Source organism: Primulina tabacum, chromosome 15 (genome assembly GCF_025594145.1).
Source record: "Primulina tabacum isolate GXHZ01 chromosome 15, ASM2559414v2, whole genome shotgun sequence".
Lineage (NCBI taxonomy): Eukaryota > Viridiplantae > Streptophyta > Magnoliopsida > Lamiales > Gesneriaceae > Primulina > Primulina tabacum.
The window spans coordinates 33,872,668-33,895,564 of record NC_134564.1 but is presented as its reverse complement, the minus strand read 5'-3'; the positions used below and the strand labels follow the sequence as shown (position 1 = coordinate 33,895,564).

At 34.0% G+C, this 22,897-nt stretch overlaps 3 protein-coding genes and 1 pseudogene across 10 annotated transcripts; 1 reads left to right on the top strand and 3 right to left on the bottom strand.

Annotated features, from left to right (window-relative positions):
* Positions 1-1,775: 1,775 nt before the first annotated feature.
* On the bottom strand, positions 1,776-3,652 carry LOC142526463 (zinc finger CCCH domain-containing protein 61-like). The gene has a single exon (XM_075630881.1). It carries the CDS (start codon positions 3,244-3,246, stop codon positions 2,107-2,109), a length of 1,140 nt encoding a protein of 379 aa, XP_075486996.1. The 5' UTR covers positions 3,247-3,652; the 3' UTR covers positions 1,776-2,106.
* Positions 3,085-9,201, top strand: LOC142526110 (protein TPX2-like; annotated as a pseudogene).
* LOC142526464 (protein phosphatase EYA) lies at positions 8,883-15,371 on the bottom strand. 7 transcript variants are annotated; one of them, XM_075630888.1, is made up of 8 exons: positions 15,264-15,371; positions 15,107-15,128; positions 14,341-14,593; positions 14,082-14,249; positions 12,259-12,352; positions 10,048-10,230; positions 9,591-9,843; positions 8,883-9,277 (listed from the first exon to the last, which is right to left on the bottom strand). In XM_075630888.1, the coding sequence occupies exons 3-8, from the start codon at positions 14,527-14,529 to the stop codon at positions 9,184-9,186; spliced, it is 981 nt and encodes a 326-aa protein (XP_075487003.1). In that variant the 5' UTR covers positions 14,530-14,593; positions 15,107-15,128; positions 15,264-15,371; the 3' UTR covers positions 8,883-9,183. The 7 variants fall into 7 exon arrangements, with proteins under 7 accessions (XP_075487003.1, XP_075487000.1, XP_075487002.1 ...); XM_075630885.1 differs by having other exon boundaries at positions 15,061-15,128; positions 15,264-15,369; XM_075630887.1 differs by having other exon boundaries at positions 15,111-15,128; positions 15,264-15,369.
* A 1,687-nt stretch (positions 15,372-17,058) lies between these two features.
* Positions 17,059-21,860, bottom strand: LOC142527802 (squamosa promoter-binding protein 1-like). 2 transcript variants are annotated; one of them, XM_075632742.1, is made up of 2 exons: positions 21,302-21,825; positions 17,059-17,505 (listed from the first exon to the last, which is right to left on the bottom strand). In XM_075632742.1, exons 1-2 carry the CDS (start codon positions 21,610-21,612, stop codon positions 17,316-17,318), a joined length of 501 nt encoding a protein of 166 aa, XP_075488857.1. In that variant the 5' UTR covers positions 21,613-21,825; the 3' UTR covers positions 17,059-17,315. The 2 variants fall into 2 exon arrangements, with proteins under 2 accessions (XP_075488857.1, XP_075488858.1); XM_075632743.1 differs by having other exon boundaries at positions 17,300-17,517; positions 21,302-21,860.
* Positions 21,861-22,897: the final 1,037 nt, after the last annotated feature.

The following is a 22,897-nucleotide window of genomic DNA, read 5'->3' as shown; positions in this document are numbered from 1 at the left end:
CAGCGTGCTTTTAATGCACGCCGTTAATAGTATCAAGTGTAACACTATTAACGGCGCACATATGGGTGTACGCCATGAAAAGTAGTATTCGCAGCGTGCGTTTAATGCACGCTGTTGATGACGTGCTGCGAAAAATCATTTTTCTTGCAGTTATTTTACACCGATTTATAATTCATATACGTAAACTAAACTCCTACACTTTTTCATATCTATTATACTATTATTTTTGCTCCCAATATTTAGCGCCTGTATCTTTTCTTACACAAACACATCATAATTGCTTATTACTTTAAAAACTCACATTATATATTGTTTCTTATATTATTTCGTCAAAAAAAATTATTTTCTTTTAATTAAGTTATACCTAATTAATTGCCGCACATTTAAAAAAGAACCCATACAATTAAATATATACAAATATGCAGACATATTTATCGCTTTTAAATTATAAACAAAACTTACCATTTACTACATACAAAATTGAATAAACACCTAACAATATTTACCATTTACCACATAAACACTAGGGTATACACCTCAAAGTTTTGAGGTGTCTATACGTAGTATTAGAGAAATTCTTAATATAGTGGAGATAATTGAATTATAAGATTTGATAATTTGTAAGAACGTTATTTAATTTGGAAGCGTTTTTGTACTTCCATTTACGTACAAATTATATATAAATTAAAATGGTATATGCAATCGTGCCGAATGCAGACAATTTCATTTAATAGCTTTTGGAATTTTGTAAACAGACTTTGATTTGGATAATAACCTCTTCGTCTTTGTGCATGTATGCCACCTTTCCTCTCCATACTCTTGACCGTGACACCTCGCACTACTCTTTTGTTTTCCATTTTTAGTCTTTTTAATATAATATATATAAATTAAATGTTGAAATTTTCTTGTTCGTCTCGTGGAGTTTTCTTCAAATAATAGTTTAACATTCAGATCTATATGTTTCCATCTTTTCGATGCAACCCATACTTTTTTGTATTATAGTTTTTTTACTATTTTTTTTTAAAAAAATATATGTCAATTTTTTACAAAATATATGTACCAACGAAAGAATCTGAAGTTTTTGATTATGTTTTATATTATTGAATATTATAATTAAGTAAAAAAATTTGAAAACAAATTTTATAACATATAATATTCACGTATTATATATATATTACACATCGCGTCATGCCATATATATAATACACATCATGCCATAAAAGATTCAGTTTTCCATAAAGGAACATTATAATAATTTTGAAATAAATTAAATATAAAAACAATTTGACAAAAACTTGTATAAAACGATCTCACAGATCATATTTACTGAGACGAATATCTTATTTGAGTTAACCATGAAAAAATATTACTTTTTATGCTAAAAGTATTATTTTTTATTGTGAATATCGGTAGAGTTGAGCCGTCTCATTGATAAAAATTCGTGAGATCGTCTCGAAAAAACCTATCGATAAACACACGTGAAGACTGAAAATTAGTGAAAAACTAAATTCGAAATAAAAACCATAACACCCACAAAATCTTATTATCCCCAAACTTAAATAGTAAGAGATAATACATGTACTTGAAAAGCAAAGATATAGATATATATATATATATATATTAATTTCACCATATGCTCAGTGCAAAAAACTTGAACTAAACCGAATGATTTCATACATACTTGAGATCAAAAGTACTCATTGCTCCAATCTAATCTCACTGGTTTTGTTAAAAGCAAAAAGATTAACAAATAAGAATGATAATGTAAAACATGATTCAAGTTCATTAATAATATCCATTGACCATAAGATAATTAACCTAAATTCACAAATATACCAGCAGACCTCCTTGCATAACTTAAACTAGTACTACGTACTCTATACTTTTAACACAACGGACTCAAATAGACTAATTAAATACTCATTAAAATCCCATAATTACCACAAAAAAAAATCCAAGCAAAAAAATCACATCCCATCTCACATATACATACACAACTTACATATATATATGGATGGTGCAATATCATAATCTCGTTAATTTTTATTTCTTCAAATCTCCATAGCATTGGGGGTTCATTTTATTGGAACCAGCCTTCAAATTAATTTAGGTGAGGAGATCATTGACCCACCCAAGATCTGGCCCTCCTCCCAGATTGCTTTCATTGTTGTACCTGGTGTGATCCTCCATCAAATTCTTGCCAGAAAAATTCCCTGTAAAGAACCTGCTCTCTCCATTAAAGAATTTGCTTGTTCCAGGGCTTGGGGTTGAAGGAGATAACACAAACTGAGGCTGCTCCACTTCGACGTTGAAATTAGTCACATCCAGCCATGGAAGATTCCTCCGAGTAGCAGTATTCATGAGTGTTGCACAGTTAGAAACTGGGGCTTCGTTCACGCGCATGGACTCCATAGAACACATCAATTCGGTTAATGCATCTTTGTAAGTTATCCCGCCGTTGCTGAGTTCAGGGAATCCACAGGATTCCATGCTTGATAACCTTGAAAACTCCGGTGTGTTCACCGGAGGGGAGAGTGGTGGTGAAAGCGGCGGCGATAAATGGGACATGCTCATTAGAGGAGAAGTAGGTGAAGCGTGGCAGAAGACACAGCAATGATTCAGATTCCGGTACAGTTTCTCCGACATCGGAGAACTCATAGGCGGTGGAGAAGATGGATCCGGCGACATGCGAAGCTGCTTGGTTGAATGAGCAAAAAAACATACCTTCCGCTTGCAGTTCTTCCCATCTTTGCATGCTTCGGTTCGGTAGCGAGATGGGTGAAGCCAACATTCAAAAACCCCATGGGAGAATTCACAGCTATCGCCTTTGTTGCAATATCCCTTTCGAAATTCAGAGCACACATTTCCAGAGTAATGGAACCTCCTCGGATCCCTTCTCCGGGCCTTTTCGCCCGGATGAGCAAAAGGGCAATCCGTCCAGTCGTGGCTACGGCTCCTGGTGCACTTCCTGACCTTGAATTCGTAGATTCTGAACTGGTCGGAGGAATAAGGATCAGAATCATCCTCGTCTACGTTGTTGCAAGGCAAGAACTTGGAGAGCGCATCCTCCGCCTTGGGGGAGTCCGAGAACACGTCGGACATCTGCTGATGTGCGGCGGCCGAACGGCGACTGAGGAGCTTCCGTGGCGGGATGTCGATTTCTCGGAGGGATTTCTTGTTCAGGTACGGTTGGTGGGAGTGGTGGAACTTGTGTTGATTCTCATCACAAACAGTAGTACTACCCATAATGAAATTTTCTTGAAAATAATATAATATAATGGTAGGAGAATGAATCCTAAGTATACAATAAAAATAATATAATTTATGTAGAAAGAAATGTCACCACAGAAGGGAGCAAACGAAGATTTATGAAACTGTGAAAATAGGGAGCAACATATATATATACAGAGGATAGAGACAGGTAGAGGGGTGTGGGGGGAGAATGACCAGGATGGTGTGAGGTATGGGTGGAGAGGTGCGTGGCTGCATAGCATTAGGGGTGCTTTGCATGCGAAGGGATATATGTGGCACCTCGACATCACACTATAACATGCAAAGCACCAACCCTCTCTTTTGTTCTCTTCCACGCTGATGAAAATTATTGGAGCCATCTTTTTACCATATTTTAGAACAAATTTCTTAATCCCCTAAAATTTTGCTAACAACCCATACCGTGTACTTCATAATTAACGTATCACAACCTACTGGTATGTATTTTTAATATTTTTTATATTATAATATATAGTCTATATACCTAGTTATTTCGTCAATATTAGGCCCCCTAGCTATTAATTTTTATTATGCTAAGTTCTATCTACATTGTCTGTAAAGCACTACTGTTCCATGAATGTTAGGGTGACGCAGATTGGTGCTAATGGAAGTTAGTGAGGTTTTTTTGTCAATTTCCTACTTTCAATTATGATATCCTCCCACGTGTTTTCACGTGTGAAAATCTCACGTGGCCTTGTTTTATAGTGCCACGTGGATTTCTGACAAATGGGCTTCTTGCAATTGAGGTCTCTAGTCTTCTAGATTTTACAATTTGTCCAGCCTAATTTGAACACTAATTTAACTTACTTAATTAAGTTGATCCAACTTAGCTGGGCTGGACTGTTGAGTCTTGCGGGATGCAGGCCAAGTTTTCGGAAGTCCAAAAGCCACCTTGCACACTGTATATCACCTAGCAATTATGTTTCTAAAATTGTAAACACAAGTTTCTTTCAAAGAATTAATTATAGTATTTAAGTTATGTAATTATGTTTTGGAGACATTCTAATTAACTAAATCACAAACATCATTGTTAAAATTTTATAATTACGTGATTAAAACACGGCAAAAACTTGTGTGAGACGGTCTCACCGGTCTTATTTTGTGAGACTGATATCTTATTTGGGTCATCAATGAAAAAGTATTACTTTTTATGCTAAGAATATTACTTTTATTGTGAATATCGGTAGGGTTAACCCGTCCCATAGATAAAGATTCGTGAGATCGTCTCACAATAGACCTACTCTTAAAACACATGTTCATGTCACGACCGAATCCTTTATTCCATAAAAATCGCATTGAAAAAATTTCAACCCTAACCCCAAATCAGATTTTTAAAATTATTAATCGCAAATCTCTAATTTTTATGTGACTTAAACTATTCGAAGATCCCACTGTATTATAATTTTTAGGGATGTCAAAATGCAACACGACCGTTAACCCGACACGAAAAAAATAAGGTTCGGGTTGGTGTTTTTTGGGTTCGGGTTGGGTGGGTTCGGATTAGTGCCAAGTTAGACGGGTTTCGGGTTGGGTCGCGGGTTGACCCGAAAACTTTTTTTGGTTGAAAATATTACCTATATTTTTATATATTGTGTGTTTGAACAAAATTTATTGTGTATTTATATGATAAATTTTCATCAATTAATATTTATTTTGTATATTTTTTATTTTTTAAACAATTATTTATTTGATTTAGTAAATATACTTTAATTTTTTACAATTAAACTTTCAAATTTAAATAAGAAATTTTGTTATTATGTGTTTAAATTAAAATATTATTATTTTTTTTATTTTTTCGAATTTTTTTCATTAATTTTTTTTTAAAAAAATAAATAAAATTCGGGTTTGGCGGGTTAGACGGATTGAGTCGGGTTAGACGGGTTCGTATTTGAGTAGGGGGTTTTCGGTTTACTTCGGGTTCGGGTTGGAAAAAAAATAAAAAAATTTCGCAGATAGACTTGAAACCCGACCCACCCGATCCGATTGACACCCACAATAATTTTTAACTTACAGTTTTTTTCCTTTCAAAAAAAAAAACTTACAATTTTTTTTACAAATCTGGACATTAAAAGGTGAAAAATAAAGGTAAAAATTTATTAAATTCCTTCCTACTTCGTGAGGAAGATTTTTTTTAGATGTGGAATATTAATCTAAATAAAGGTATAGAACGTTGATTTTATTAATAAGTTATGACAAAAATTTGTGTGAGACGGACTCACGGGTCGTATTTTGTGAGACATATATCTTATTTGAGTCATCCATGAAAAAATATTACTTTTTATACTAAGAGTATCACTCTTTATTGTGAATAACGGTAGGGTTGACTTGTCTCACAGATAAAGATTTGTGAGAACGTCTCACAAAAAACATACTCAAAAGTTATTATGATTTATAATATGATTAAAAAAGGTAAGCTCGCGTTTAAGTATTATTATGCCCCAATTTTTTAGACACGATATACCCAAGAAAAAAAAAAAAGCAATACTATTATTTCGATACTATTATTTCCCGTGTTTGAATCGGGGATTCATGCCTATTTATATATGGTTTGCAGCATTTATGCCAAGAATCAAAGATATCAGATCAGTTAAAACTCAGATCCTATGCAAGTTTGATGAACATGAACAACTGAACGAGGTGAAGTTATCAATAGCTTATTATTGACAACTAGGATACCATTTTCATTGGCTAAAAGGTGGATGAACAAACTATTGACTACTTGTCACAGGTGAAGGAGAAGACATTAGAGGCAGCATCAAAGTCAGAACAGCAGGTAGATCTCGTTTCAACTGAAGCAAAAGAAGAGGTTGTTCCGGCTGAAATCAAGGTATACTTTGTACAAATATTCTGAACTGATGCTTAGAATTCGATTTCTGTTTCACGTGGTGTTTCTACTAGATGCAGAATTCAGAGATCGAGAAGATCTCTGATGCTAAAGGCAATTGCAGTCAATAAAATGAAAGGTATCTATTTCTTGAATATTGCTAAAATGTGGAACCTATTAAAGAACTGTAACTATTTCTTGACTAAACTAAAATTTTTGCTGCTCGTCATTTCAGCCACGAAGCAGGCAAAGAAGCCTTTTCTTCGGTCCCTGTAGATGTCCAAGGTCATCCTCATCCCAGTTTTATTCATGAATGTTCAACGCCAGTTCATATCTCGTTCATTTTGTATCTAAAACAAAATTTTCGTTATTTCAGGACCGCAAATAACTCCAGCGTCATCAAAAAAAAGTTTAGAAACAAGAATTTGTAGTCAGCCAAAAAGATAGCTAGCCTACTTAAAAATCCTTCAGCGATGAAATCAAAAAATCAGTTGCAAAACTCACAAGTCAAAAGCATTAAACCTGCTACTGGTAAAAGGTTGGTCTCTGTATATTTGGGGATACCTACACTCTCCATACTTCATGATCTTTCAGATGTGTCAACTCAAGGCCCGATTCATACTTCCTCAGGGAAAATAATGCGAAGAACAATATTGGAACTCCCAACCTCGCCCATGAGTACCCAGCCATAAAGAAGCAGAAGCTGGAAGGAGGACAATCTCGGCAGGTGGACATCATTTTTAACTGTACTACATATATTTTATCGAGTTCTATTGTGCTTTGGTAATGTTCGTTTAAAAAAACCTCTTTTTTTCTTAGATTCTTACAATCAATAAACCTGCCAACTTGCCTCACAAAACAAGATTCGGCACCTTAAGCAGCAGTTCCAATTTATGCCCTTCAAATGCTGCAAAAACTTGTAAAGAGGATAGACGGGTAGGCTTTCGGAAAACTTAACACGGTTATTCTCATCAACTTTTTCTGAACATAAAATAAAACATTGATACGTTGCTTATTGTGAAGATGTACGTTCAAAAACCAGCAGTTCCATTTGTGTCTATGGCAGAAATGATGAGCAAGTTTCAATCAAGCACCAGAGAGATTACCTTGCCTCGCAGCAGTTCTGTTTCACAGGTAACCAAATGACAACCGTGTCTTCTTTTTCGCTTCTGAGAAAATTTACTTAATCATCACTTATGGATGCACAATAACCTGTATTGTTGTCACTAAATTATTCAGAGCAATGCCACCGGAACAGTGCAGAGGAAATCGAAGCTTACATTAACAAGGCCAAAGACACCTGAATTTGAAACATCCCAACGGATTCGTTCTACTAAAATAAAAAGTTCAGCTGAACTGGAGGAAGAGATGATGGCTAAAGTTCCCAAGTTTAAGGTTCTCCCTCTAAACAAAAAGGTACCAGTTGATTTTATAAGAAATTATTGCAAATAACTGAGGAATTTTCAAGGGTCATACTTATGATTGTTTTGCCTATCATACACAGATTCTCGAGGCTCCGACCATAACAGCAATACAAAGAAGTGCACCCCAGCTTCCTCAATTCAAGGTAAATAAGCCACTAGCTGATAAAAGATTGAATTTTTTAGCACCATTAGTTGCAAATAACAAAAAAATCGTCTTGGTTTGCACAGGAATTCTATTTGGAGACAATGTCAAGGGCCAATCAAAAGGCAGAAACATCTACAGTGGCCTCCATAGAATCAACACAGGAACAGGTACTAGAAGATGTTTATTATTATAGATATATTGAAAGAACTCTTAACATATTTTTGTTCAATGCAGAACCATGAATGGAGAAAGCCACAGCTTACAGCACCAAAATCACCCCTTCTTCAGACTTACCTCCGAGCACGTCCTCCGAAATCAAAAGTTCCACAGAACTAGAGGAAGAAGAACTTAAAAAGGTTCCCCAGTTTAAGGCGAGACCTTTGAATAGAAAGGTAGATTACTAACACCTTCTGATGATGATATTCGGGCAAAACCTGCCCCTTTACCATTTTCTATGTGCTGCAGATACTAGAAAGTAAGAGAGAGATAGGTCTGTCGAGCAACATGAAGAATAACGTTTCCTGTGCAGATTCCACCAAAGCCAGAGCCAAAGCAATGTACAAAACCAGAACCTTTTCGATTAGAAAGTTTATTAAAGCATGAAGAGGAAATGCAGAGGGAAATGGAAGAAAGGAGGAGAATGGAGATGGATGAAGCTCAGATGAGAATATTTAAGGCTCAGCCAATATTAAAAGAGTATGAATGTGATCGGTTATTAATATGTATAATCAATTTTAATATATTCTTTGGGATCAAAATACTGATTGAGCTAGTATCTTGATATAGCAGGGATCCGATTCCAGTTCCAGAGATACAACGGAAGCCCCTCACAGAAGTCCAAGTCTTTAATCTACAAGTTAATCACGGAGCTGCAGAGAGAGCAGAATTTGACAAAAAGGTACGAGATATTAACTGCTTTTACCGTGAACATAAAAAAAATAGTGGATTCAAAATTCTAACTGAGAGATATTGTTTTCTTTGCAGATCAAGGACAAAGAAGCGACAAATAAGAGATACCGAGAAGAAGCAGAATCTGCGAGGATGGTGAACATAACTAGCTCACTTGTTTTTTAACCTCTACAACTTATTTTATCATGCTATTTTATAACCTCAATTTTATAAGATGGAGGAGGAGAAGGCCTTGAAACAGACGCGAAGGACGTTAGTTCCGCATGCAAGACCCGTGCCTAATTTTGATAATCCTTTCTTACCACAGAAGTATGTCCTAAATAGTAATCTTTTGTGTTATATAAATAAGTATTATCAATGGTGTTTATCGTTAATTTATGGGGCAAACTGTTACCTAACATTAGTTTTCGGTACAAATTGAAAACAGGTCTTCTAAAGTAGTAACAAAGGCCAAGTCTCCCAGACTGCATATAGCTCGTAAAAATGAGAAGCGAAGAGTGGTTTTTCCAGCGGCCACAGCTTCCAGTGCAGCTGCCTCTGCTATGAGATGATTACCGCAACAGGCAATAGTCGTGGTGAAATGTTCAAGAACCCTTGAACCTCAGAAACTGTTACGTTATTGTCGATCCTATGTTTTGTAAAATATTTGAAATTTTGATGGTTTTTTGCTTATGTGTTTGGTTGTTGTTATCTGCTTCTGAGTTCCTGGAAGGGATAAATTAAAAATCTAAAAAATTGAATAAATCTCCACATAAAAGAACCAAACCAAGTTAGTGAGAAGAAGAATAATTTATTGATCTGCTGGAAAACTGACAACTTCTGAGTTCCTGGAAGGGATAAATTAGAAATCTAAAAATTTAAATAAATTTCCACATAAAAGAGCCAAACTGAGTTAGTAAGAAGAAGAAATAACGCTGTAGATATATTTTCATTTCGCATACTCAAATAGACTCTTGAAAAATTAAAAATACTCAACATTACATCATGCACTGTTCTTGTAAGCTTCTAAATTACTTACAACTCATCTTCTTGATCAAGCTTTTCATACACGACATTAATGTATCGTAGCAAGTCTCTGGATGTCAGACCTGGGAATTGATGGATGCTGTTTGGCTGTAGATCAATTTTCACAAATGGCCACTTCATGGTTTCTGCAGCTTCACATTCTTCCCAACCATCCCCAACCACGCAAAACTGAACGTCTGGTCCATTGAAACGATCTTTGATCCATGAAAAACATTGGAGCTTTCCCACTTCTAATGAACTGTATACTAAACAAATATTGCACGGACATATGCGTTAGGTTCAAGCACTAGATTTGAATGCCTGTGACTTCTCCAGTAAATAGCAACTAATAAAACCATCAATCACAAACTGCATGCAATACCAAGATAATTCAAATGTGACAGGATAACATGCAGGTGCCAGGGTGCATGCGCATATGTGCAACTATGCTGAATAGAAGATCAACTTACCTTTGTCACAAGCAATCATTTTATCCAGGCGATAGAGTAGGCACTTAACCAGGCTAGGCACAAGGGGACCAGATGTAACTAAGACATTCACATGCTGAAACATGGCATCTCTAGCATTGGATAAGTTAATATAGGGATTTGTATCTCTATTCTGTCCCACACACTCCTCCAAGCAAGATCTAGCTGAAAGAAAAATTGGTAAAACTTATAAAATTCAGAAATCATCAGTTTACGCATTCATTAATTATACACTAAACAAAGATAGTTCAACCAAATATTCCGCTGGGTTGACAATACAATTTCTCATATCACAGGACATCATGGCCACTCCGTGATCCACACCAGTATGAATGTAATGGAACACGGACCCAATGAAAAGGAAATCATGTCATGAACATATTTGGATTGCCTCACTCGTCCCAACAATTTCTTATAAAGTTTTCTAATCCTTTTGAATTGATAAAAAAAGCTTCAAATGTAAATGAGAGGACAACAAATACTTCCTAAATGTAAAACCTTGTCAGCAAAAACTATAGGTTCACAAAACTATAGATGTTAAAGTCTTCACACATGCATGAAGTCATGCACCAAGAAGCACAGATAGGTTCACAAACTTCACATAAACTCCATCATCGCACACAATCGAACTACGGACTACCTGAATGCTAGAGCTAAAAGAGGTTTTGTAAAGTTGAAGGGAAAATTATCAATGAAAAGAATGCAAGAAACAAACGCCAAAAAACTGAATAGAGATTTATAAATTTTTGGAAAGTCAATGTTTTATTCAAGGAGATATGAGATGCACAACCTCAGGATGCTTTAATTGGAGCACGTTTCATTGGACATCATGATGCACATGAATGAAAACTGTCAATCAGGCAAAAGTTGACAATGCAATCACTCTTTCTTCAAAACAACTACTGTTTCAATCTTTATTTTACATACTCCACTATTCCCCTTATCTACAATACTCAAAGGAGACATAACAGCGTTTTGTTTTACCTCCCTCATTCTTTAGGTTATTAAATCTTCATACTGAGCTTCAGGAAATTACGAACTTAACTTGATAGCTAACTAAAGGCCACTTGCAATGATACAGTCAACAGTCAAGAATTAAACAAAAAGAAGTCACCCTAGAGCTACGACCGCAACGTTGACCTAAGCAAATGCCACAACTCGTGATATCCAGCAAAAAAATACAAATGTTTTGCTTCTGAATCCCTAAGATTAGTTCACGGAGCCGCAGCCAAAACTCAGCTTTACTCAAACTTAGCCTGCTTAAGGTTGCGCGAATATTTAATGGGGAGTAAGAGTTGGAAAACAACATAAAATCCAATCTTCTCTATATCGTCTATTATTAAACAATTAAAAGAATTTCTGAATGATATAGACTCTATCCATCACTTTTGAATCAGAAAATTATTTCAATCAGTACACAGTAGCACAGCAACCAACAATGAGCTATAAGACAGATTGATATACAAAGTAACTTGTCAACATTCCATGTTAATGGGACTAACATATCACAACATAAATTTAAAACTCGCATGAAAGCACGATTACTGTCAGTTAGCAACAAAACAGAGACCAAAGACAACAAAGACGAGTCTAGTTAAATAAAATCCTTGCTAAAACTTGTTTTATAAAGGTTGAAAGAATATTGTAATGCTGCTTTAAAAAGCCGCCCGTAAATCTTTATGTCAACCAGTCAGAAAATTGAAAGATTTTTAGGAATTACTGGACCAAGGGTAAATCATTTGCATAGAGGGGGATCTTAGGTGGGAGTGGTTATTTTCGTTCAAGCATTGTATTTTTGGTTATTTGCCAGCAGAAGCTAGGGCATGAGAACTGTATTTTCTCTTGTAAAATGATTTATTTCCTAGTATCAGTGGAAAAACTCAAGACTGTTGATTTGATTTATATTCATCTATATTTTCTATTAAATTCTGCAGTTCTTTGATTGTTTGGAGTTGTTTTAGAAAATTAGCACCTAACATAATACCACATTGAAATACTCAGGTTCATATAGTCCATTTTGCATTTCATTTGACAATTCATTGAAAGAAGTCATTTACCTTTTACGATAAGCATAATCTATTATACAGTAACAAAGTCAATCACTGGTAAAAATTAAAATTTATATCACTTGACATCAATGAATCTCTCAGCTAAAGAACTTTTAAGGTGTTTGCTCATGACTGAATAATTTACCTGAAGAAAACCATTTTTCTGTGTAAGTATCAGTCAAATCATAGAGATTGTTCAATAACTTCATAACATCTTGATTAAGAAGGTTACACAACCCCTGCAAATAAATAGAGTGCAAATATTATAAAAACTGAACTGCAGAGAATAATATCTTCCCTAGGTATATAAAATGAGTCAAAAGGATGCTAAAATTTATTAATCAAACTAGCATTTTAAGTTTAAAATATGCGACTAATCTTAAGCAAAGTACTTTAACCCCCACTAAATTCTTGAAGAACAACTAGTAAAAACCAAGAAAATAAAACAGAATTGGGCTTTTCCCATACCGTATAGACCTCTGTTATGCTTCTAATATATAAGTGTGCATATTTAATTAGAAAGTGATGTCCATATTCTTTGGTAGTAAGGAAGACAGTACTACAATCAAACTTAACCTGAACAAATAACTGGTTCCCATCACTGAGATCAACAGGTAACTGAAAAACCGATGTCAAAGCTCGAAACATCAATCAAATTTCTTAAAGAAATATGATAGATCAGGAATTTTATTTTAAGCAAAAATGATGTATAACAAAAATTGTGAATTATTATCATTCACTGACAAAGCTTTATGATAGAAGCGACTAGGTGTAGCACTTCTGTCCATTGATTTTAATCACTTCCGCTACCTATTGCATGAACTGCTCACAAATAGCAAAGGAGATAGCACCTTAGAAGATCACTTGCAGGGAAATCATTTTAAGATATCAGGGATATAATCAGTAGGAGTCATTAGATGAATCAATCCCGAAATTGGTCACTTGACCTTTAGGATCCCACTGCCTCTCCTTATGATCACTACCACACTTCTCCAGAAGAAAAAGATTTTGTACCTCCAGATATTCAACAAGCAAGATTTTCTAAGAAAAAACTAGTAGCACCACAATAGAAGCGGGAGGTACAAGTTATCAAGCATCCAGCTTTCTCACTCCTCACCTTTAGTAGATTTTGGCTGGATTTTCCAGTGTCTTACAATCAAAACCCGACTTAGCATTCCTACTTATCAATAAATTTGTGATATTAAAACACCAAAACGTCCAATTATTTTATTAGATAATTGATATTTAGTTGATAAGTTAATATCAATTATACATCCATAAACCACATTCAACATCATCATTATACTCCTCATGCAAGCAACACTCTTTTTGATGGAAGCCATCACCTTCACCTGACATATTTCTTTACTCTTTGTTTCTACCCCTGATCTTGTTCCCAAACCTCTCTCCGTTCGCTACTAGCAATTATAACCTACATAGTATCGATGGTATCAATTAATTTGCTATTGCTGAAATTACAATAGTAGTTAATAACTGCATTCCTTTTTTAAGTATAAAGCAATACTTGAATGCTACTCCCGTACTTTCATTTTCAAAGAAACAGGAAACCTCGAGACATGTTGATCCTTCATTTAACCATGTCCCGAACAGTATGTAATCAAAGTCTTGTTGGGAGTTGGTACACACAGTTAAGAGTGCTAAATAGAGGTCAAATATATGATATTCAAGAATTTTAATATCCTGGAGATAGGCTATAAGCATTCATTTAATCTGTGACAAAATGCTAAAATGATACGTTCATGCAAAAAAGTTGTCTTACAAAAAGAACATGCTGCTAATTGAGACCAATGATATGGCAATCTATCAACTTTATTAACCTGAACTTAAGCTATAGACAAATTAACTTAATTGGAATAAAGAAATGCAGCTATACAAAGAAAAATGCATGTTTTATTTTTTGTATCTAAGAAAATTACATTACAGGAGAAAGGATAGCGAAAAATGTACCTTTCTATACTTATCAGCTATTGCCCGGTGGCGGTATGCCAATTTACCTTTATTAAGATCATCAAATGTGGGGCTAAATCCATCTTGACTGAAATCGTAACCAGAGAGGTCTGCACCGTCATCATAATGGCTCAAAAAGTCAAGATATGGTTGATTGAAATTTTCGACCTGAATGACTACAATATATCAGCAAATTCTGGAAACACATAAGAGCAAATGATGTAAAAATGAAAAAGAAAAAGTAAACAGAAAACCTTACTTGCTCGTAAAAAAAATATGCATCACACACTTTAAGAATATGAGTTTCCCACATTTTGCCGATGTCTACACCATTTCGTACATTCTTTAGACCATTAAAAGCCTCAGCATATGTTCCATCGAGTAAAGATTTGAGCAATATAAGGGTCTCATCCATGTCCCAGATATAAACATTTATTTTCTGATCCATACTGGCTCTTAACAAAATCTAATAGCTTAAGTAGAGAATGTCAGTCCTTAATTCAACGTGCACCCTGAAAGAAACAACCTCACTATATAACATTTATTCCTCGCTATAAAAGCTGAAAAATAAAGTTGGGGCAATTTATTTATAGATGTGAGACCACAGACGAAACGAGAGACTATAGAATGTCGTCATCCATTATTTAGAAGACAGTCTCAACATAAGGTTCAATCTATGCAGAGTACTCTATTCACATTTTATCCGAAGGCCATAACTCACAGTTTCAGGCTTTCAGCCTAAGATACCAAAGCCAACTTCTTCCGTAATTTTTTTCATAAGAAAGCGGGAACAAACACTGCAACAAGAAAATTGAGAAACCTAAACAGAAAATCAATGCTAAAAAAATGTCAAATGCAGAGTCTGATTTTAAAACCAACTAAATCAAGCGGGATTGACTAAAATTGAAACAAAAAACAAAAATATGGGATTGACTATGGACAACCAAAACATAAAAAAAAATCAAATCTTTGGAGTAACTTTTCTGGAAACCCAAAATTTATCTAAAACTTGCGAAGGAACCCACATACTGAAACCTTCTCATGGACCTGAAAAGGCACAGATATGGCTCTAATTCATTAGAAAATGATCAAATCGATAAAATCACAAAACAAACATATCATAAAATCATACTGCAACGTAAATCCATTTTAATAAATAATTAACAAGAAGTGCGAAATTACCAATGCCACTTCCTTCAGCAGCTCCGCGAGGCCTAAAATGTCACCTTTTTCTTCTCATTTATAGCCTTCGGCCTACCATGGAAGGTATAACAATGAAACTACATCACAGGAGCCCAAATAATAACAACAATGTCAATAATAATAATATGTGAGATATACGATGTCGTTTCCATTTGGTGATTTCCTAGTTTGACCAATTGGCAGCTCGCACTGCTAATTAGGCTCGTCTAATCAACGGTGGAAAATCACTGACTCACATCACCAAATATCAATGCTATCTATTTTATTATTATATTATTAAAATTGAAGATAAAAAGTAATTAACTTTGATTTAAAACCACTAATATATTTTATTTACTCTTTATCCAAACTTGCGTACAAACGCTTGTATAACTAATGATCCCCTTACTTAATACACACACATAATTATATATATACTAATAATTAAGGGATAGACTAAGATACTTAACTTTTTGGTGAAGGGAAAAAAAATTCCAAATTCACCGAATTTTGTTATTCAATTAACTCACTAAAAAAATGATTGTATTTTATTTACTAAATTATTATTTGTTTATATTTTTTTTTTCATATTATAAAGTGTTATTAAATTTTCATATTTCATGATCATAGAAATTCATCTTACTAATTCTCATCTTATATATATTTAATTTTATAAATATCATAAACATTATATGTCTTAAATCGGTTGAATTAAGTACTTGAGAGTTGTATATATAGACTCGAGCAATCCTCATCAATTGAGCTAGATTTTGGAGTGTAATTTATCGTAATTAACATTAAGTTCTATACAATTACAATAGATAGATTTAAAGTTTATGGTCTTACCTCTTTAAATTAACAAAATTACATTTGAATACATTTAAAATTCATGGATTTGAAATTCATCGATCCGAAAACAACCAAAAAATATTAGAGATGATCTATAAGTATTACAAAGTGCAAATTTTTTTATGAGGTATGCATGTCAGTGTGTATTCCAAAATTATTTAAATTCGATTTAATACCAAATTATCATTTCAGGTTTATATATTCAACTTTTTTCATTCAAATGCCTCAAGTTTTAATTACATTGCCAAAACCCTTGGCAAACAATACATTCATGTTATATTAAGTTTTATAATAAAATACAGATTTAAATATGGTAAATTTTTGGCGAAATTTAGTGCTGGAATTATTTTTTTAGTTAAATGTTAATTTCAAGTTTTAATTTTGTTAATTATATTTGTTTTTTATACAATAATAAAGATATTAAGAGAAATATTTTGAAAAAAAGACCAAAATGAGTTATGAGAACTTATTGTGTAATAATATATTAATTTAAGATAATATAGATTGTAGCAAATAATTATTATAGAATATAACTATATGATCATGACCATGCTTATTAAAAATATACAAATTTATTATTATTTTTTGTTTTTCAAAAATGGGTAATTTGAGCATTCATCGACATTATCGTGAGCGCTCCATCATCATCTATATATTTAGACAGAATTTGAAGTCATGCAGTTAAAATAATAATTTATCATCTTATCTCAAATAAAACAAAGTATCATTTATCATCAAAATTAAATGCTGTATTATCTATCGTTATTTATTTTATTATTATATTACATTATTTATTTTAATATTATTATCGTATCTCTAATTTTAAACGATGTGTAGTTAATAATAAAAAATTAAATTTTATTACACTTATAATATATATATTATTATCGTATATATCTCTAACTCCAAAAGATTGTTATATTTCAAAATTTATAACGCAAGAATATATGATATATAATAAAATTGAATTTACTCAGAACCAAATACTGAATACATAGTCACTACGATGAACTAAATTAAATCAGTTACAGGAGGGAATTAAGGCCCCGGCTCCTAGAGGACGACTACCATATTCATACAGTTCCTGTTGGAACACGAATAAGACAACTTCAGATCGTCGCGGCTAGGCAGCTAACCGCCTTATTATAGAGCAAAAGATGACCATATATAGTAGAGAACGACGTAATTAACGTGGTAGAATACTTAGAATAACAATGGAGATGAGGATGACAGAAGAGAGGGAGCTGCCGCAGGAGCACTGCCCCTATTATCAATAGTTTGGCTGTTGCTGTTTGGATGGTCCGGCGGGTTTTTACGCCTCCTTTCGTTGTGACCTGCCAAACGCCTTCTGCAACTTCTTTTCGATTCGTCGAATTCCAACAGCTCGTGAAATCTGTACTACCACCTACCCACAATTAATTCATTCATAATGAAATAGCTAGCCAAGTCAATTTTTTTTTTTTTGGGAAAAACTTGGATCCAATCAGTAACTCTACAAAAACTCCAACGAACCAAATTTTACGAGGAAAATAAATTTTGTCTTTTTATAAATCTTTTGTTAGGGATTCTACTCCAACGATGGCGCAGCCTCCCTCCTCTGCGCCAAATTTGGCGCAGAGGAGAAGCCCAGCGCCAAAATGGCGCTGGGTTTGGGCCTTTTTTTTTTTATTTTTTTTTAAATTTTTTTATTGTTTTTTAATTAATATAAATATATATTAAATATTTTTAATAATAATATTATATAATTCATAATAAAAATTAAAACACAAAAAAATTAATTATAATTATATTAGAAGATTTATAAAAATATTTCAAGTTCTTTATTATTTTTGACATTTTGAACTCTCGTAAATATATAATTGATAAATTATCAGAAAAACCAACAGCAAAATTTTGAAATTAAAATTACAATATCCAATTTAAATACAAAATACAAAGATACTACATAATTGAAATACAACTTCGAAGATAATACATAATTGAAAATTACAAAGATAACAATGCGAATAAAAACATTAAATTTATAAATAAATAGTAAACAAAAAGAATATTCTAGGAATATACTTTTTAGTGTAAGATTTGAAGTAAATGAGTTGGAGATGAATGTTATATTTGGTGCAAAAACTGCACTATTTTGGTGCAGAAACTGCACCAAAATAGATTCATGGGTTGGAGATGACCTCAAAGAGTGAAATGTTAGAGTAGATGCTCTGCAAGCCAACGGTTGGCTAGGGAATTTATTGACTCAAGTGAAATAAACAATCTTTATTTTAATATAATTTACTTTTTAATGGTTTTGTTATACTTTATCTGTATACCCATGCAATCAGCATAGATAAAGTCCTTGATTATGCTTTAATACAAATGAATCGTAATTCGGTGTTGAAACTCATTTGTAAACACTGCATATTCTAAATTCGTTCCTAGTCGATTCAGCCGCCTAAAACATGGATAAAGGTCACTTGAGCTCGAGACTAGCATCTGTGATGTGGTGTACTGCGTTTCTTGGTAAGGGCATGGAGATGTCCAAACATGCAGATGGGTAGTCATATGATGATTATATCGAACAACCCTCCCTCGGACTTTCCAAGTGGTTATCATTCATCGAGAGGATGAGTCCGTGGTTATGATTGTACACCATTAGTCCTTACGACCCGGGACAACACTGAGGCTCTATATGCTAGGGCTGTGCTTTGACTCGTTTACCGGCTCCAGGATAGTCATCAGGTGGCGAGGTTGGGTACAGTTGTGACACATATAGGAGCCAGTGCATTGTAGTCGGGGATTCACCGCTCACCTACGGGTGTGGATATCCTGTGTGATCTGATGAAATAATAGTGCATGGAATCTCTGGCCAGAGTATGAGATGTACATTAGAGAAGGAGTTCTCAAATAGTACACGCGATGCCACTATTATAGTTATCACATAGTTATCGAATTAATATGCAACCCTTGATGGACCAATGGTTGCAGATTCGATCGGGATATATGAGATGAAGGGACCGTACCGTACGTTAATCATAATCGACTGGTTCTTGCAGGCACTATCAGTGATACCTAAGGGATCATGGGGCGATGCTGCTAGACGCTCTTACCATGATCCGATGGGTGCAATCAGAAATAAGTTCTGACATTCTCATGATCAAATGTTGGTGCATGGAATGGGGCAAATTAGGGTAAGCCCGAATAAAGGAAATTGTCCTGAATCACAAAAGAGTTGTGAACCCACGGCTAGCTGTATCCCTGAACAATTGAGGGTCACACAAGTACTGGTTTACTTGTTCCCGTTGAGATAATAAATTCAATGAGTTGAATTTATAAGAAATAAGTTTGATATGATCAATCGATAAGCTTATAAATAAAGTTTATGAAAGCTTATAGAAATTTTGAGAGCATGATTGTTAATACAGTCAAAGGAGTACACATGCCTTATTTAGACGTTAGTGATCTCGAAGTTAAAGTGTGCATCATAATAACAAACAAGTTGAAATTGTCACATCGATGATATTTGATCACCGATCAGGATTATGATGAGATTAATGTAATGGGAGCATGAATCATGGGCTTGTAAGAGTATAACCCCATCATGCAAATTTATTAGAGTTCAAATGAACTTTAATAATTAATTATATTTTAATGTGTTAAAATATAGCCCATTAAGTTTTTATTAAATATGGTATTGAATTATGTAATATGGAGATATTCATGATACCATAATTTAAAACTTGAACACAGAGAAAATATTGATGCATGATATTATCTAAAATATATGCATTAAACGAGATTGGCTATGATATGCTATAAATTTAGAATCTTTAATTGACTTAATTAATTAGATTAATTAAGTAAATTATGGATCAGAAATAAAATAATGATATTGATTATTATTTAAAATATAGCATCCGAAAGCTTTAAGATAGAGATAGCCTCTTCCCAATTTCGAGAGATATAGATATGTTGAAATCATTAACTTAATTAATATGATTAATTAAGGAAAGCAATTATTAGTTAAAAATAAAAAGATATTGCTTTGGTTGGTGATTGAAGGAGGAGGCATCCGAAAGTTTTCTCTAGACAATATACTTTCGGCTATTCAAAAATTTCGATGGTTGCTCTCAAAATCTCTTTTCTTTTGCGAGAAAAATTCGGCTTATAGTATTGAGTCGATTCCTTTTCGGTGTTCTATCTCTACGCAAAATATCTTCTAAATTTCTAGTGCAATTTAGAAGAGGAACAAATATTTCAGTCGTGGACCGGATTAGGAGATCGAAGAATGTTCGTAGGGATTTACAACAAGAGCTACGTCCGCTAATATCGGAGTAGTTGGAGCCAAGTGAAATTATTCACCAAAGATATAATACTAAACTCCCTATGAATGTTTTTGTTAAATCATATACAGCACCCAAAGCAAAACATATTTTGATTGTCAAAATAAAATAAAAAAATTTAAACTTCCGCTGCGTTTGAACGTGTAGAAAACCGAGATCCAACATGAAAGTCCTTGATCGGTAACCAGGCAGCCGCCTTCTAGGTCTACTAAAACAGAACACGAAGTATTGACAATTTGTTTCACGTAGTGGTGCCAGGTCGAATACCCGGATCGAGCCCAAGCTGAGATCCGGATCCAAGGGGCACTGCATGCATGCATGCCCGTTATGAGGAAATTTTTTTAGCATGACGTTGTATAATTTTCATAAACAAAATTAATTATATATATATATTTGCTAATTAAGTTCTAAATTGTTGAAATTAGTACAAAAATAGAGAAAAGAAAAAGCTCAAGAAATATGGTGAAAATATTTTATATATTTAATTAAATTTTTTTTTAAAAAAAGCGTTTTGACTTATCTTCTTAGTGTTTTGGTCAATTATGAAAACGAAAGGCCAAGACTTTACCTGGAATTCTCCAAGCAAACACTGATTGCTAATAATATATTATAATTATAATTATAATAATTTAAAAAGTGGCAAGTGTAATTAGAAAATAAAATAAAATATTAAAAACGTACATTACCAACCAGTCAACAATTAATGGATCAAACCAATAAAATAATATGAAACACCGTATCCAATAGATCTCAAGATAAATTAAAATAATATATATCCAAAGGAAAACAAGTCCACATCAAGCTATATAATAATTATTTGGACGATAAAACAAAGACAGTTTCAAGTATGAAAAACCAAACCTGCTGCATTGCTGGCAGAACCTCTGCTGGATTCCGGCCACCAGCACCACCTGCGCCTTGGCGTGGTGTTCGCAGACCTTGTGCCGCCGGTGATAGGCCTTAGCATCACCCAAATCCACGGAGCACTTCTCCGCCCGACACATCTTCATGACTGAACTACTTCCACCACCAATTGACCCCTTCTTGCCGGAGGCGCCGCCACCCGCCTCAGCCCTTTTCCTCTTATCATCATCAATCACGCCACCACCACCACCACCACCCATCCGCTCATCATCTTCGGATTCATGAGTGACACGACCATCCATGTTCATCTTTTGCTTCAGAATGGACCTGTGCTTGAGATCAATCGTGTGAAATCCTCCTATTAATACTACTGGCGGCTTCCATCAATTCGATGAAAGATGTTTGGTGGTGATGCGATGAGAATTTTGAGAGATAAAAGTTGAAAACTGGGAAAAGGGGATGTGTGAGGACCACAAACTAGTAATCCCTTCTTTTCAAGTTTTTGTTCGTATGTATTTGTATGTGTATATATATAATATATGTATATATAGGATATCGATCCATGTATGGGAGGTTAACGGCAAGAACATGGAGATTCTGTCTTAAGCTACTTAAATCGTGTTGCAATTATTATATTTTAAAATTATATAATATCATTCTAGCTACTACAAATAATATTACCCATGTGAGCATCGAAAAACTCTTTCAATATGATAATACTTTTTTTCATCTCAACTCCGGCCAAAATGATAAATTAATAATTTCACCGGATCTATAAAATATTAATGTTTTTATATTAAGAAAAAACCTTTATATAAGTCTATGACACCAAGATATTCGAGAGCCGGGGGGAAGGTCGGGCGCAGTAGATAAGGTCTAATTGTCCGTAACTAAGGAGATAGAGCCCCTTTATCCGTTCTGTCAAAGAGATCACCTAATGCAAGCCGTGCAAAAATGAAACGTTTAATATCATATTAATAATTCATTTGTTATAAAACTAATTAAATATCATATTTTACTAATAAATTTATAGTTATATTATTATTATTTTTCAACCTCAAATTATAATATTATGAAATTATTGTTGATATCTTGTATATTATACCATTTATACGTCTTTGCATGTTCTGTCGTAGCACCTTAATGTTTTAAATTGATTAATCATCATTGATGCGATCCTGGCGAAATGGATGAGCAGGGTCGGGTGCTCCATCGGATCGAATTAATAATGTTGTTCAGGAAAATGAGCAAGGTAGATGGATCTGTGAGCTATTGCTTCCACTGTGACCTGCAGACAGGGAGATGAACTCGTGAATGGGCGCCGGAGGGGTGTCCGACGTGACCACTCCGATGCTTAAGTCAGTGAATGATTCAAGCTAAGAACCAATGTAACCAAGTGATGGTTGTGATATTGGTGTGAATGAATGAATTCATGAATGAATGAATGTAAAGAGAGAACCTGGTATTTATAGTAGGAGAAATAATGATGACCTCGTTCTTCGTGCTACCTACTAATTATAGTAGGACGACTGAGCACACCCTATATTCTGACATGTTAAATCTTGCACTAGTCACGTCCAGCCCACTTGATTT